At 48.1% G+C, this 16,134-nt stretch overlaps 1 protein-coding gene across 2 annotated transcripts in view; it reads right to left on the bottom strand.

Annotated features, from left to right (window-relative positions):
- The window catches only part of SLCO3A1 (solute carrier organic anion transporter family member 3A1), a 282,154-nt gene that overhangs the window by 29,491 nt on the left and 236,529 nt on the right, over window positions 1-16,134 (bottom strand). For both annotated transcript variants that reach the window (XM_069465764.1, XM_069465763.1), the window contains exons 6-7: window positions 10,554-10,752; window positions 8,378-8,516 (exon numbers count right to left, since the gene is read on the bottom strand). In XM_069465764.1, the coding sequence (XP_069321865.1) occupies window positions 8,378-8,516; window positions 10,554-10,752 (338 nt within the window). The remainder of the gene's footprint in view (window positions 1-8,377; window positions 8,517-10,553; window positions 10,753-16,134) is intronic.

The raw sequence follows: 16,134 nt of genomic DNA, 5'->3' as shown, positions 1-16,134 counted from the left end.
TTAGGTGATACAAGAGCACAGACCTGCTCGGATGCTGTGTTGAGGGAGCCCAGAGGACTCTGGGTGCACAGGGTGGTAAGATTGTTAAGAAACAATCTTCCACTGAGATGTGGGAAGTACTACAGATAAGGACCATGTAGTTTCACCTTTCCCAGAGTACATAGTTAGAAGAGGTGATCCCCAAAGAAAAAGGAAGTAGGGTGCATACCTTCAGCTGGCATGAACTGGGAACCTAAGCAGAAAACCCCAGACCTGCAAATGCACTGAGCAGCAGGAAGCTTGAAAAGAGAGAAAAGCTAGATGTGAGAGGAAGATCCACTTTAATTAAGGAGATGATACAGTTTGGGATCCCAATCCTCATCCGCTATGTACACCACAGTCCTGTTTGGCCAGGCCACAAAGCAGGTGGACCTTGGACACTGCCCGTACATTGCCACGGCCTGGACGAAGCGCTCCCCTCCCACTGCTCTCGCTGGCAGCACCTGAGACGGCTACTGAGACAGTGCACCAGATTCCAGATTAGCTTATGATCTCTGACCTGGCAAACGTCCTGTCTTCCATCCCCATTTCAAAGGAGTATCCTCCCAGTTTGCCATTCTCTGGGAAGGAACGCAGTCCCTGCTGCCTCCAGGAGAGGTGACTTCTCTGCCTGGTGTCACGACATGGGGTTGCAGGATGTAGCTTTACTGTCAGTGAAAGGTACCATGATCCTTCATGTTAATAATCAGATGGTCACTGTGCTCACAGAACAGACCTGACAAGCTTGGTGACCTGGAGGACAGAGGGGGATGGGCTCGTCAATTCTGCGAGCACTTATCCAACAGAGAGACTTGCCCAGGCACAAATGACAAATGTACAACAGGAGTCACAATGTAGTTTTAAGAGCTGAAATTTTGCAGCAATCTGAACGCTCATCAACAGGGACCAATTAAGGAGATTCTAGCAGGTCCACACAATGGAAGATTATGTAGCCATTAAAAAGGCAAGGGAGCACTCTATGTACTAATATGGAAAGAACTCCAAGATAAAATATTAACTAAAAAACCCAAACAAAACAGCAAGGTACAGAATACGGCCTTATGTGTACAGTAAAAAATCCAGAAGGATATATGTGAAATCAACTAATCTTTTTTAGAAGGTTGAGAAGTAGGTGAACAGGAGATAGGGATGAAAGGGAGAGTTCTCACTCCCTCCTTTTTATAGTTTTTGGCTTTTGAATCATAAAAATGTATTATCTAGTAAGAGAGTTAAAAACCACAGAATATTAAAAAAAATAAAAAAAAAAAGAAGAAAATCAATGAAAGAATAGCAAGTCCCTGAAAATCACGCTCCTGCTTCACATTCAGTCATTAATTTAAATTGAAAAACGTTTCTATTCACATACAATGATGGGAATAAATAATTACAATAAAGCCGGAGACCATAAGAATAGGAAAATTACTCTCCGGAATCTTGGATCCGTTCTCTACTGATAGAGGGAACGGTCAGCACGTTATTTTGACAGCTCATATTACAAGAACAAGATACTCGTCAGCAGCGTTTCAAAAATGCTGGCAAATAAAGTTGGTTTTTTTGTTGTTGTTGTTCTCTTTTCCCTACGTTCAATAGCGATGGATTGATTCCTATTAATTGCACGAAGGAAGAGGAGTTCTCGGTTGAAAGATTCCTTTTCTGAGGGAGCAGTACGGGGATGGTGAAGATATTTGTATCATGAACCTGCTGTGACGGGTGGGAGGGACGCTCCCTTTCAAGGGCACCAACAGCCTAGAATACTGTTTTTGCTTTTCTTCCTGGAAAGCAGTTGTCAGGAAGACATGGCAATTTCTATTAAGTGTTCAGAAAGGGAGTTTGCCAGAGACGGTGCTCCACCCTGCTTTTGCCTGTGTGAGCTTTGGGATTTCGCGCCTGACATCCAAATAACTGAGAAGGTGAAGGATCGGAGACACCACAATAGAAGGGGGTGTCTTCCTTCGAATGACAACATACTCCTGTGTGTCCCAGACATTTAGAGATTCTTTTGTGATTCACTGAAGTTCCCCAGACATTCCCCGGTCATTTTTTTATTATTGTCTTTTTGTAGTTTAGATTCTCTTCTCCTCATTGGCTCAGCCTAGGGTGGTATTTCCAGGCAAAGCCCTCAGATCTCATCACAAAGGGCACCGACGGCAACCTACAAGCTCAAGGCAAAGGGGAGATTGAAAAATCGCAAGAAGAAATACTCTCTCTTCCCTTGCAGGGTCACTGGCTGATGGATAATGTCCAGGGAGAAAAATTCTGAGATGAAAGCAAGACCCCTGTCCACCTTTCACTCCCGTGACCTGTGGCGCACGGGCGGAGCACAGCCTGCCCGAGCTTAATTATGTCCTGCGGAGAGGAGGGAAGGGGCTGTTCTTTGAGGGAGCAAAAGGCCCGTTCTCTGCTCCAGCCACCTCAGGTAGGAAACAGGGGGCAGAGCGCAGAGAGGTGAGGGGTGTGACCGCAGCTCAGAAGGAACACCAGGCCCCTTCACCTGTCCCTCCCTCCAGCTTTCTCTCCTGACTCCAAGCCAAGTCCCCGCCTGCAGCACACGAGGTCCAAACCCTCACTCCCCAGTTTATGCACATTCCCCGCTAGAATATCCTTCCTGCTGGAACATGCCTGGCCACAAAACCCACTCCCCTTCGTGAAGAAGGCCAGGCCCTGCCGTGACGTGCCGCTCCAGGGGAAAATGCCCTCTCCCCTCCTCCAGCCCCACCCGAGCCGGAACCAATTTTGACCCCAGCAGGCAAGGCACTGAGAGTTCACTGATCTGTCTGCATAGCCGCTTCCTTCTTTCACAACGTAACCGCCTAACCTTTAATGTCGCATTTCTTTGTTTAAATAAGAAAAGCTTTTCCTCACTGGAAAAGTGATGTATGATCATTTTAGACAACTTTGAAATATATAGAAAATTTGAACGAAATAGATAAAAATTAATTTTTCAGTCCTTAACCAGAGGCGACCATCTATGAACAGTTGGCTATATATCCTTCCAATCTCTTTTTTTATGCAAACATATACATATATTAAGATTTTTCTTTTTCTTTACTAAAAGGGATCATAGTCTATATGTTATTTTATAACGTGTTCTTTTCACTCAACTATACTGTAAGGCTGGGTTAGGTGTTGCCTTTGGGTGCTCTCTTATACCTAACTCTATTGATATGACAGATTGACACCTCATCTTATAATGAACATGAGCCCCTTGCCTTATGCATTGCTATGGTTATAATGCCTGGCACAGCGCCTGAGCTATTCGAGATGGCCCAGGTGGCAATACCCCAGGAGGGTTTGATTTCAGAATATTCACAAGTCCCTTCTGACAAGACATCACCAGGATGAGTACAGGCTTTTGAATCAGACAGCGCCAGGCTATATGAGAAGGTTTGCAAACTCTAAGCTTTTGGGGGCCAGACAGGAAACATAAATAAGAAAAAATGGTTTAGGTATAAGGGCAGTCAGTGGTGAGGACCATGGCTAAGTGGAGAGCAAACATCTTGTCCAAAGAGCCAGCCGCTTCCTAGCTCCAGCCAACCACCGCCCGCCTGGGGTGCAGGTCCCACGTGAGCTATCTTCAACTTTTCCAGAGGCCAGAAATCCAGATTCATATATAAGATGCTCAGAACAAATGTCCAGTTAAACCTTGGTTTGGGCCACAGTAAATGCATTTTCAGGGCAGATATGGCATATAAGCTGCCAGTTCATTCCTCGTGCTGCAGCATGTTGATAGGGCACCCCTGACGCTTGGTTTATAGTGTGCAAATATAATTGTGGTAAGAAGGAAAAAGAAACTGAAGGATGAATACCCAGTGTCAGCTCAGATGCTGACCAGTCTCTAGAAAGATATGATTTTCAGAATACATTTTATCCCTTCTATGAGAGCAATGATTTTTAATTGGGGGTGATTATGCCCCCACAGGGACATCTGGCAATGTCTGGAGACATGTGTGGTTACCAGAACCTGGAGGGAGGGCATCTGGTGGGTAGAGCCCAGGGATGCTGCTAAACATCCTACAACGCAGAGGACAGTCCCTCGTGACAAAGAATTAGCTGACCCCAAATGTCAAAAATGCTGGGACTGGGAATCCCTGTGTTAGAACAGTGGTCCTCAACCTTGGTTACCTATCACAAACGCTTGGGGGGCTTTAGAAAATACTGATGCCTGGGTTTTACTCCAAAACAAGGAAATTGAAATGCCTGAGAGTGGGGCTCAGGTCTCATATTCTAAAAGCTCCCAAGCGATGCTAAGGTGCAGCCTGGATTGAGACCTGTACCACTGGACGGCGCGTACCCTGCCTGCGTCCAGAATGGAGCCATCCTCCTCCCTTGCACAGAACCTACTTGGCGCCTCACTCAAACAGGTGCTCAATAAATATTTGTTGCCCGGATGGGAGGACGGATTAGTCATCTATCATTAGTACCCCATAAACTGCTGTTTAGACTGGTATTGACTTTCAATATTCTATTGGTAGCTGATACAAGCTTTTTTTCCCAATTATTCAGTACATCAAAAGGATACAACTTCCAGGAGTCAGTCAGTAGCATACTAACATGCTTTCTGTTGGAATAATTACTTCTGAAAGTGAAAGGTACAGAAACAATCTGGACAATATATTCATGCCAAAGGAAGCTTACAAAATTAACTCGCAATCTTTTTGTCACTCCTCCTGGTCATATGCAATGAGAAGAATTAGAAATTGTACACCAAATGCAGTCCTGGAAGCTTCCATTGCTATCACTTAAGGAGATATGAAACAAGAAAATAGAAAAAAAAAACAAAAAAAAAACCCCAAACCAGGGCAGGAAGAAAAGTCTAATATCATGAAATTGCTAACACCAGATTTCTCTATAATCAGAATTATTTGATAGGTGACTTATACACATCTAATAGAGTGATGGAAAATTTTTACAAGTCTTGGTGGAAGCTCTAAAGTGATGAGAGATAGGCAAGGATAAGGTCTATAGTATTGAAATCGGCACCATCCAACTTGCCCAGCTGCCAATTGCTATGTAAGAGGGTGGTATTATCACCTGTGGCTCCTTGGGGCTCTCCTAGGTCAGCATAGGGCCTCTAGCCAGGTGTTTAGGAAGCCAGGGGCCTTTACCCAGAGCCATGGCTGGCACTGAGAATGTGAGGGTTCACAACAGAGCCCCCATCCTTGGAGCCTCGTGAGGGAGACATCAGAGTAAATGAGCCATTAGAACAGGCCAGGTACGAGCCTTATTGGCAAGAGCAGGTGCAATAGGAGTTCACAGGAAGGGCACTAATGCAATCCTGGAGGAAGTGACAAGGGGGCAGACAGCTTCCCAGTAGTAGTTAAGGAGAGGCTAAGCCCTGACAGATAAGATGGTGCTTGGATGGGGCAAAATACCAGATAAAAGAAACAGCATGTGCAAAGGCCCGGGGGCAGGGAGAGCTTGGTAGGTTGGGGGAACTCCAAGAAGTTCCCCTTAGCAGATGGCTCTTTAAGGGGTGACACAAGGAGGGAGGTTGAGACCGGAGAGGGTCAGACAGTAAAGGCTAAAGTTCCCCACTGAGGAGAGCATGTCTGAAGAGGTTCTTGGAGGTAGAAATAAGGTGGGATCCTAAAAAGGAGAGTCGCAGAGCACAGAGGAAGATGCCGGGTTTGGCATCAGAACTTTCATTCAAACGCCAGCTCCTTCACTTTCCACTGCATGACCTTGGGCAGGTGATCAACCTCATCTGTGTTCAGGGAATAAAGGAACGCCCACGATGACATAGACGGGGCTGAGGGTACAGGTGGAAGAAATGATGAAGCCAGGGAGAATGGCTGAATTCTTACTGGGGAAGGGGCAGAACTCCAGGGAACAGGGAAAGAATCAGTGTGAAAAGGGGAAAGAGGTAACAGGGACAAGGAAGCCTTTAGCTGGTAGAAGAGATTTTTTTTTTATTTTTTAAGAGCTTGGAGACAAGAAAAAAGTGGGGAAGAGGGAGAGAGGGAGGGAATACATGTAGCAGGAATATAGCCACCATTTGGCATTTTCTCAAAATACTGTAGCAGAGATTTAAAAGATTTAAATTGCTTTTTGCTCATTTTTGGATGTTGGCCTGAGTTTCCCTGACTCTGGGCCAAGCTGCTGTGGGCCAAGAGCCACACAGGGAAGGGCCCATTACCTGGACCGTAACAGGCGCTTGACAAAGCTTGCTGCTGTCTCAAGTCTCACGGCTGTGGTTGCTTTTAAGGCTATACTGTCGCAGAGGCCTCTTTCCAGGATAGGCATGGCTCTGTGTCCCCAAATCCCTCATCCACTTGTAGGAAGCCAGGGCATCCAGGGATCTGCCTCTACAGGGAACATGTTACCTCCCGACTCCAGTTCCGGGGCCCGGTGGTTTCTCAACCTCTGCCTTGTAATGGCATAGGAATAACCTCCCTGCCTTGCCTGCACCCCAGCAGACAACGTGAGACCTCGAGTAATGTGAATAAAAGGCAGGTGTCTGGGGAATAAACGATATGTCCAGAGGTAAGCAGAGGAGCTTGCAACCCGATAATTGCATTCTCCAGCTTTGCTGTTTCAGCAGCTGGAAGCAACCGTGGGCGTGGTTAAGCTCTTATTCAATAAGACTCTTGTACGTGCAACATCAGGGGAAATGCAATTTTAAGACTTTTTTTTTTTTCTTGGCCAGTGCATTCCCTTGGAATAGAGACTTGTTTGATCTCAGGACACTAGCCCATATTGCAACAGTTTAAGTCTTTCAACAGGACAATAACTGAGACTGATTTATAATATAACTTTTTAGATATTAAAACATTAATGAAATTGTTGTCATGAAAAATAACAGCTTGTGTTTTTATTTTAACCATGCTCAAGGCCTCATCCGTTTTTTAAAAATTTATTTCCAATTCACATAAAGAAATTGCTCTATCATCTAATTTAAAAAATCAGTTCCACCTACCCCCTCACCCCCACATGGTGATTTATTTTCTCTACAGAAAATGATAATAACTGGCCAGGAATCTAAATGTTAAAAGCTAGGAAAAAATGCAATCTTGAAAATGAAAATAAATGATCTATTTTTCTTCTTCCAGAGAAATTGCTGCTCCCAAAAGATACAAGATGTGGGAAGGGGAGGAAAGTAATGATTTCAACTTTAAGTTCCTTGAAAGCAGCCGCTTGGCCTTCGTACTTTCCTTCCCATCTATACTTTGCAAGGGCACTTCCAGAGCACTGCGCAGGAAATCTAAAGACGACAGACACTTCTAGAAGATCACAGTAGCGAAATGAGAAACGTGCCTTCAGGAGAGACAGGTACCAAAGGACTTCAGAGGGAAGAACCCCAAAGATAAAAGAGGGAAGGGATGGGTCCGAGGAGAGGCTGTCTGAGGAGGGCGCCAGCGGTGGGTAGGAGGTGTCCAACCGGAAGGAGACACATGGAAGGATGGATTGTGTGGGAAACACTGAATACCCCAAACTTCAGGGAGGCAGAGCTGAAGACACACAGTGAAGAACTTAGAACCAGGCCCAGATCTGATCTTCCTACCCGCCGATCAGGTAAGCGTGAGAGAGTCATCTGCAGTGTGACAGAAGTCCTTCTGGTTGCAGCACAGAAAACAGAACAGACAGGGACCATCCTGGGGCAGCTACTGCCCTGGTCCAGACAAGACCTGGAGAGGGCCCACACCAGGGCAGCGCCAGGGGAAGGCGCCAGAGACACCTGGAAGGTGGGAGCAGCATGACTGGGTGGTCACTTAGCGTCAGGTTTTCAGGGAGAGAACACAGAAAGCCGCAGGCTGCCAACCAATTGTAAAATTCATGCCGAGAAAGAAAATGCCAAAAAAAAAAAAAAAAAAAAAAGGAGAGAGAGAGAGAAAAGGTGTGGCTGGAAGATGGGAAAAGTTGGGAAGAAAAGGGCAGAGGGAACTGAGTAGGAAAGAGGCTGAATCAGTGTTAGAGAGTCTCAGATTTGCAAGAGGACTTCCGTGATAAATGTTTTCTATTTCTTTCTTTACATACTTCAAGTGACAGGGAGCTCACTACCTTTGCAGACATCCTATTCCACTGACCCTCCTTGTGAGCACACTGAACCACGATCTTTTTCTCTGGCTCCGTATGTACAGCTTCCTTTGAATTTCTACTCTCAGTGGTTCACTGAAGTTTCTTGGAAACCCACTTGCTTTAGCAAGAAGGCCTGAATGGCCGGTCAGTCCTCTCATCCTGCTGCTGGAAGAAGATCCTCCACTAGAGCAGGGCAGAGGCTGAGCATAAGTCACAGTAAAGGAAGGAGAACAGCACGTGGAACACCTGTGGCTGCCCAGTCCCGCCCCTGACCTTGGGTTTTAAGCTGCTTTGGCTGTCGGAGTCCCCTGCCCCATCCCGTCCTATCAGCAAGTCCCGTTACCGTGCTGTTGCAGCCAGCAAAGCAGGCGGACAGGTAGGTGACGCCATCCGCCCCGCACACCGGAGTGAAGGAATCGGTCTGGCATTCACAGTTATTATTGCAGGGCGAGTAGGGGTCCAGGGCCGAGCCAGGCGCTGAGCTGGAAGAGACAGGAAAAGTGGAAGCCTTACAAACGGGTCAATCCGTGATCAGCCGCCCCAGTGCCAGTCCCCTGCCCTCATCTGTGACCAGTCACGTGGCACCCTGCTCACGGAATTCTTACCTGCTACTCCCTTCCTTTTCTTCTCCCAACCCAGGCCCTCCCTGTCCCCACAAGGACCCGCCCAGGGCCACTGCTGAGAGCCACGTGGGCTGTGCCTTGCACAGTGGTGGGTGCCAGCACAGGGGGGCTGGTAAGGTGGGAGTCAAGTTCGCTCCAGCTCTTCTAGAGAAGTGAGGAGGAAGATGCCCCTTTTACCACTGGCACCAACATGCCCTATGGGCTGGCAGCACCTGGGGCCAAGCCTAGCACCGACTCCTCCATGATGCCTCCCCTGATTGCTGCGGCCTTGGCCCATCCCCCTTCCCTGGACCAACCGCTAAACCCACACAGCTGAACATTCCACTTCCTCCCTGCCTGGGCCGCTCCTTGTCTCTGTGTTTTATTCCTCCCCAGCAGACAGGAAGCCTCACGATACTACGCTGCTTCAACTAGATCAGCTTCAACAATTATTGTCTGTCTGATTGATGCAATGTCCTGAGAAAAATAACACTGAGATGTTTTAAATTTTCCTTTGCATCACTAAAGGCGCAGTTACTGCGAGCAGGCAAATTGAAAAAAGACAAAAGGGTGGAGTGGGTGTCTGTTAGCCGTGAGAGAGAGGAAGCGTCGTTTCTTTAGCCTGATTATTTTCAGCTACGTCTCCTAAGGCTCAGAGCACTTCATCATAATAAAGATGATGACGGTGACACCTGACAATTTATGTGTCATGTTAAGTATTGCATGTATTATTCCATTTATTATTAGTATAACTCCATGGGCTTTAGGGAAAAGAAAACTGAGGCTCAGGCAAGTTAAGTGACTCGTCCCAATGTACCTAACTCGTAAGTGGGAGAGGAAGCATTAGAACTGGCACAGTTTACTGTGGGCTCTACACGTTTTTATTTTTTCTTTTTTTATGAAAGAGTAATGTCCGTATAGTTGAGACTCTGTGCCCCTAAGCACTGTGGTTTTCTACCTGAGCAACTGTTACGCCAGCACGTGCAGACCAGGAGGCACCACATCTGGACCGGGAGGGATCGGGGCTGAGGAGGGGTGGGGATGGGAAGAGGCGACCTCGTAGTGGTGGGCAAGGGGAAGGAGGCACGCAGGGTTCCTGGACTGTGCATGCACACAGGGAAAGCTGCCTCTGCTCCGTTCTCCCATTCTGCCTGCTCACCCTGGCCCTAGTGCATCTCCAGGCATAACTACAGAAGCAGGCCTGGTGGCCTGCCTGGAGGAAGAGTCTGGCTGTGGAGAAAGAGGAACAGGTAACCTGCAGGCCAGCCATGCTGTAGCCTCAGTGCCCCAGGATTCCCAAGACAGCCTCAGAGTTTCACGTAGAAAAGGGGACAGCTATTGACACTGGATGCATAAGGTTCTCCATAATTCCCTCTCAGGGTAATTCTGATTAGACTCTGGGATATTAACTAGGAAATAAGAAAAGTGGTCCCATAAGAGCTAACTTCCCTCCCCTTCCTCTCTCTCTTACCTTCTCCTTTTTTTTTCCTTCCCTCTCTCCCACCCACACTTAAAAATACCTACCCTGGGCCAGACCCTGTAATTATTATGTGAGCCTAATGACAGCTTCTAATAGTTAAAGTAATTGCTGAAAACAATTCTGTCTTCCATGTTAAGCTAAATTTTAAAATACTGTTTATTCTGATTTCTCTCCTCACATCTTCCTTAAAGCCAAATGCCAAAAACAGTGATGCGAGTACTCCAGGGAGTGCACGATTGCTCTTCTTCCCCGGGGCTGCCCGGGATGGTCTGTGCTCCCAGCCCGGAGGCTCATACCGATCCTCCCACTCGGGGAGTAAGACGCAGAGGTGTCCTCACTGTCTCTGCTCAGGGTCACCAGGGACAGAGCTGGCTCCATTAACCTACCGCGGACAGAGGGAGCCGGCGTGGGCGGCAGCAGGCACTTCGGGTACTTACTTGTTTCCGTAGGGAACAGTAACCCCAGCCACGGGGCCCGTGTCACAGCCCAGGAAGAGGAAGGAGACGTAGCAAGCCGTGGACACCAGGTTGACGAGCATGGCCATCCGAATGGCCCCCAGGGCGGACAGGCTGAGCTTCTTCACCAGGAGCCCGCCCAGGAAGATCCCCAAACAGGCACACGGGATCGCCGTCATCCCTGGAAGGGAGGCAGAGGCAGGACCGTGAACGGGGAGGAGGGGCCGATCCACACAGCCGGGCTGAGCGCCGTGAATTCCCTGTGACTGTGGCGCCGCTGCCTCCCCGGGACCCCACAGTCTTTATCAAGGGCCCGATTTCTGCCCTCAAGGAGCTCACGGGAACCTGGGGGAGACAGACTGGAAAAAAACTCAGTTGTTACGAGTGTAAGTGCAGGCACCTGTCCTGTAAGCAGGGTACCGTCGTGAGAAACACACACACAAGCGGAAGTGGGGACAACAAAGAGACAAAGCCAGACAGACTGGGAACCCAGGTGGGCGTGGGGGGACAGTAAACGCCATGAGCAGTGATGTGACCTCTGTGCAGTTCTGAGGACGTCCTGGACGGGACGCAAGGTCATTTAGGGGTTTCCTTCCCCTCTTCTAATGCGGCAAGGAGGGAGGGCTTCGTGGAGGGTCTGGAGGCTGTTTAGCCCAAAGGTCACAGCGACAGGGTTTGAATCAGCTCTGCCACCCCTCAGGAAGTGGCATCCGTCAAATCAATATGCCCTGTAGCTCTTGGTGAGTAACTGGCATATTTTCCCCCCTTCTCTCTCCTATAACGGAGCTATCTGCAAGGCAGCAGGACCGTAAACCTGTTATTTCTGATTCTCAGAGACCCGTGGAATTTCAGGACGACCAGAGGATCCCAGGGTTCCAATCTCCTGGTTGGCTTTGCTCCGTTCTGATTCATTTCATCTAAAACTCGGCTTTAAATTACTGTGTGTCATTTATCTACCATGTAGATTATGCATGGCCAATTCTGCAGTCTAGGCTGCCTCCTCCCCGCCAATCAACAGACCTCTAGGTCAATCAACTACATCAACCAGCTGGTGTGTGCTGAGGGAATGCAAATTAATTTTAATATTAGGGTGAGAAAATATACTCAGGGAGGTCTAGCTCTGCAAGAAAATAGCACAAGTCACACTTAAAACAAACATTATATCTCTGTATCATCTGCTGCTCCTGGAATATCTGTGCTTGCCATCTCTCCCTTGGTATGGAAGCGATCGCACAAGCTGGCTCCCGTGTGCCTCTCTCTCTTCATCCCGTGCTATGCTGCCCACCCCAAACACGCCACTCCCCTTTCTCTCCCTGGAACAGGCCAAACAGGGTAGGCCCCCAGGCTTTGCACCTGCAGTAGCTCCCTCTCCCGGGATGCTTGCCTGCGTGTTTCCCTGGCTGGGCCCTGCCCTCTTCAGAAAGGCTTTCCCAGACCAGGCCGTCTAGAGGGAAACCTTCATCCCATCCTGGGATGATTCCCTATCGTTTCTCGCCTGGGTTTATTGTTTTCACCGCTCTCCCAGCTCTCTGAAACTGGAACTCTGAGACCGTCTCATTTATTTTTGGTTTCCTTGTTTCTTCTTCTCTATCCCTCTACTAGGAGGCAGCCTCCCTGAGAACAAGAACCTTTTTTGTCTTGTCCAGCCCAGCCCAGATTCCCTGTTGCCCAGCACAGCACCCAGCACCGAGTGGGCATTCAACTGTTATTTTCAGAATGAATGAATTGCTAAGCAGATTGGATCTGTGTGAATGAGCAACAGCAACAACATGCCCACACCCAGAGAACAGGCCTGTGTTTTGTTTTACTTCCCCGCAGAGACAGTGGGGGTGTGACCTGGCAGAGATGGTAACCATGGCAATAACAGGCTTTCGCACCTTTTTTCCAAGCCGTCGTCAGCCTCCCTTCTCCCTCCCCGATATGTGTACATGTCCTTAACACTCCAGGCGGTGATCAGAACTTCCCTGAAACTCCATCCTCATTACTTTAACCGAGGCAGACTGAGCCCTTTTGACCTTCATCACACATCAGCCCCATCCACCCTCAGTTACCTGTGTTGCTCTTCTCTAAGCTCCGCCCCATTTGCTGATGACTTCTGGGGGGTGGGGGGTGGGGGCAGGCAGAGCCCAGCGTTGATGCCCTGGGATGACCACCTGGGCCCCATCTCCCAGGTCTGCAGGAGCTTACCTAAAAATGGGCCTCCCCTAACTGCCCACCCCCGCCCCCTCTTGAGGCCCACCTCCACAGTCCACGCTGATAGGAGTGACACCAAGGGCAGGGCGCAGGGAGAGGGCGCTGGACTGCCCAGTGCAGGAGAAGGTGCCTGCTGCCAAGTGCTCTAATGGACAGAAATCACTGGGAGACCAATAGGCACAAGAAGACAAAATTGGTTTCTTTGAACTTCTGCCCTGAAGACTATTGATTTGTTTGTCGATAGAGGACTTAGGCAGCATCTGTTCAGAAATAGAGCACAGCCCCAGAGTCGAAGCAATTGCACAAATATAATCAAAATGGAAGGAGTGGCAGCAAAAAAATCAGGAGGTAAGAGAGAAACTCAGGTGCCAGAGCACTAAACCTGAGAGATACCAGGGATAACAGAGAAGTTATCACTTCAATTATAAAGGAGTATATTTTACCCTATCTCTGACTGGCAGGTATCAAAGGGCTGACTGCATTTTGCTAATACTTCTTGGAAATAAAACTTACCAAGTGGTGGATAGTAAAGAGTCATTGGTGTATAAAAGAAAACCAAAAATAAGGCTTGTGCTACCCTTGCAGTTCCCAGGGAGACAAGAAGTGATCTGGCCATGTCACTGTGATAGGGCTTTAACTTTTTTTTTTTTATTTTTTTGAGACAGAGTCTCACTCTGTTGCCCGGGCTAGAGTGAGTGCCGTGGCTTCAGCCTAGCTCACAGCAACCTCAAACTCCTGGGCTCAAGCGATCCTCCTGCCTCAGCCTCCCGAGTAGCTGGGACTACAGGCATGCACCACCATGCCCGGCTAATTTTTTGTATATATATATTTTAGTTGTCCATATAATTTCTTTCTATTTTTAGTAGAGACGGGGTCTCACTCTTGCTCAGGCTGGTCTCGAACTCCTGACCTCGAGCGATCTACCCGCCTCGGCCTCCCAGAGTGCTAGGATTACGTGAGCCACCGTGCCCGGCCTAGGCTTTAACTTTTTTTTAAAAAATTGAGACAGGTTATGTCCTATGAAGTACACAAAGCTTAAGCGAACAGTGTAACCACTGCTCAGATAAAGGCTGGAACATTCCTAGCAGCCCAGGAGTCTCCCTGGTGCCTCCTTTTCACTTAGCTCCCACCAAGGGTAACCACTATTCTGGGCTCTATCACCTTAATTAACTCTTCCTCTTTTTAATTCACATAAATATGTTCTGAGTCTGACATCTTTCAACTCTGTGAGATTCAACCACATTGCGGCATGTAGCAAAGTCCTTTCTTTTTCATGCTGTGCAATAGTCTACTGTATGAACATTCTACAATGTTTTTACTCATCCTACTGTTGACAGACAGCTGGGCTGTTTCCAGTTTGGGGCGATTATGCATAAAACGGCTCTGAACATTGTTATACATGCTATACAATGAGCAAACCTAAACACTGATTCTGTCGGATAGATGCCCAGGAAAAGAACTGATGGATCACAGCGCAGACATACGCTTAGCTTTAACAGGTACTGCTGAAGAGTTTTCCAAAGTGACCGCACCAAGTCACGTTCCCACCAGCACCATGTGAGAGTTCCAGTTGCTCCACATCCTCATCAACACTTGCTACTATCAGTCTGGTGGATGTGTAGCCAGATCCCACTGCAGTTTCAATGTGTCTTTCCCTGGTGACTCACGATGGTTAGCACCTTTGCATTTGTTTCTTTGCCATTTTGTGAAGTGCGATTTTAAAGGAGAAGATCAGAAACCACCACATGCCCATTCCTCTCTGCAAGTGATGTGACTCCTACTTAACAGAGAAGATGGAGTCTGCAGGGCTGGAGCTCCCCCACACACCTGGCTGTACCAGGAGCCCCCATCATGTGTCCCTCCTCTGCTCTTTCAGGAGAACAGGTGAGCTCTTCTGTCAAGGGCTGTCTCCCCACATTCCCTCTCTCTTGTGCAAATCACCATCTGCTGGCTCCTTTCCCTCTGCTGAGAAACCTGCCTCAGTCTTTCCTGTCCTAGCAACCACACGATCACCACTCCCCTCCATTGACACCAACACATGCCACAGCCATGTCCTCTCTCCTTTCTCCACCTGCTAATCCCTGTGCTCACTGTCTACTCCTTCCCTCTCATGGGATGCTCTCCACACCACAGAATGGCCTCATGAGTGCCACTCCAGGGACTCAGCCCTGGCACAGGCTGTAGGGCATCCTCACTGCTAAAGCCAACTGAGATATGGGGGCCCTCATTTTGCTTGACCGCTCACGTTGCTGGCTGCTTCTTTCTTAGAACCATCTTGCCCATTACTCCCGTGATCCACGCTCCCTGGATTTCTTTCAGATGCTGTGTCTTAAACTCTGTAGACTCCTCTATGTCCTCAGATTGGGGGTTCACCTGTCCTTTTCTGATTCTACAGATTTTCCCTATGCAAATTCCACTCCCATGTCCTCCACTACCACCCACATGCTGATGCAATTGAACCTCTATTACTATGTATAATATATGTATTACTGTCCCTTCTTGAGCCCTTAACTGAACCCAGATAAACCAGAGGCAACTCACACTCAGCATCTTCTATGTCTGAACTCAGAACCTTTGCCCCAGATCGGACTCTTCTTCCCTATTTCTGGTTTTCACAAATGGTACCACCAGCTGTCCAAGACAAGTAACTGGAGAGCCATCCTCAACTCTTCCCTCGCCTACTAACTGCTATGTCTGTTCTGTCCACTGTGAATTAACATCTAAGCTGATTAACTCAGCCTCCTGGTCATTTGAGAAACGGGAAAATATATTGTCACAAAACGAAAAGCAAACTAAGACATGCTGTGAGACTACATTCCTCACCCTGCCTAAGCCATGCTGCCTCTCATGAGGGCAAATTGGTTTTCTTTAGTGTACCACCTCCAAACAATTGAGTAGACACTTGTAGTCCACTATTGAGAAGCACTGTAGAGCCATGCCTGAGCTTGGGAGGAGTGCCATGCTCCATTAGTTATGTCTGCCATGGGCACGGGAGGAGTGGGGAGTGTAAGGTTAACTGTGGGCTCCAGGCTGCCGAGAACATCCTTGCTTTCCCATGTGCCCGACAAAAACCTGCCAACTTTTCAAGATTCATCCTTACTGTCCTCTTCCTTCATCTTCTCTTCCCCAAATTTTCCAGTTCTCATCAGTCTATTGACTTCCTGGCCTCTCACAATGCTTTCTATGTAAATTTCATATTTTTGTTCTTTAGCGTCATGCACTTTTAGGGATTCCTCAGGCAGTCAAATCTTACCCTGAGAACGTATTCTGAAATTCCTTGTGTACAGAGACCACACGTGTACTGTTGCTGCAGGCCCAGCACAGCACTGGGCTTTTCAGTGGGGTTCAGCAAATTCTCAGCATGTTACAC

Source organism: Eulemur rufifrons, chromosome 3 (genome assembly GCF_041146395.1).
Source record: "Eulemur rufifrons isolate Redbay chromosome 3, OSU_ERuf_1, whole genome shotgun sequence".
NCBI lineage: Eukaryota > Metazoa > Chordata > Mammalia > Primates > Lemuridae > Eulemur > Eulemur rufifrons.
The sequence above is the reverse complement of the archived record's forward strand: the minus strand, read 5'-3'. Positions and strand labels throughout refer to the sequence as shown.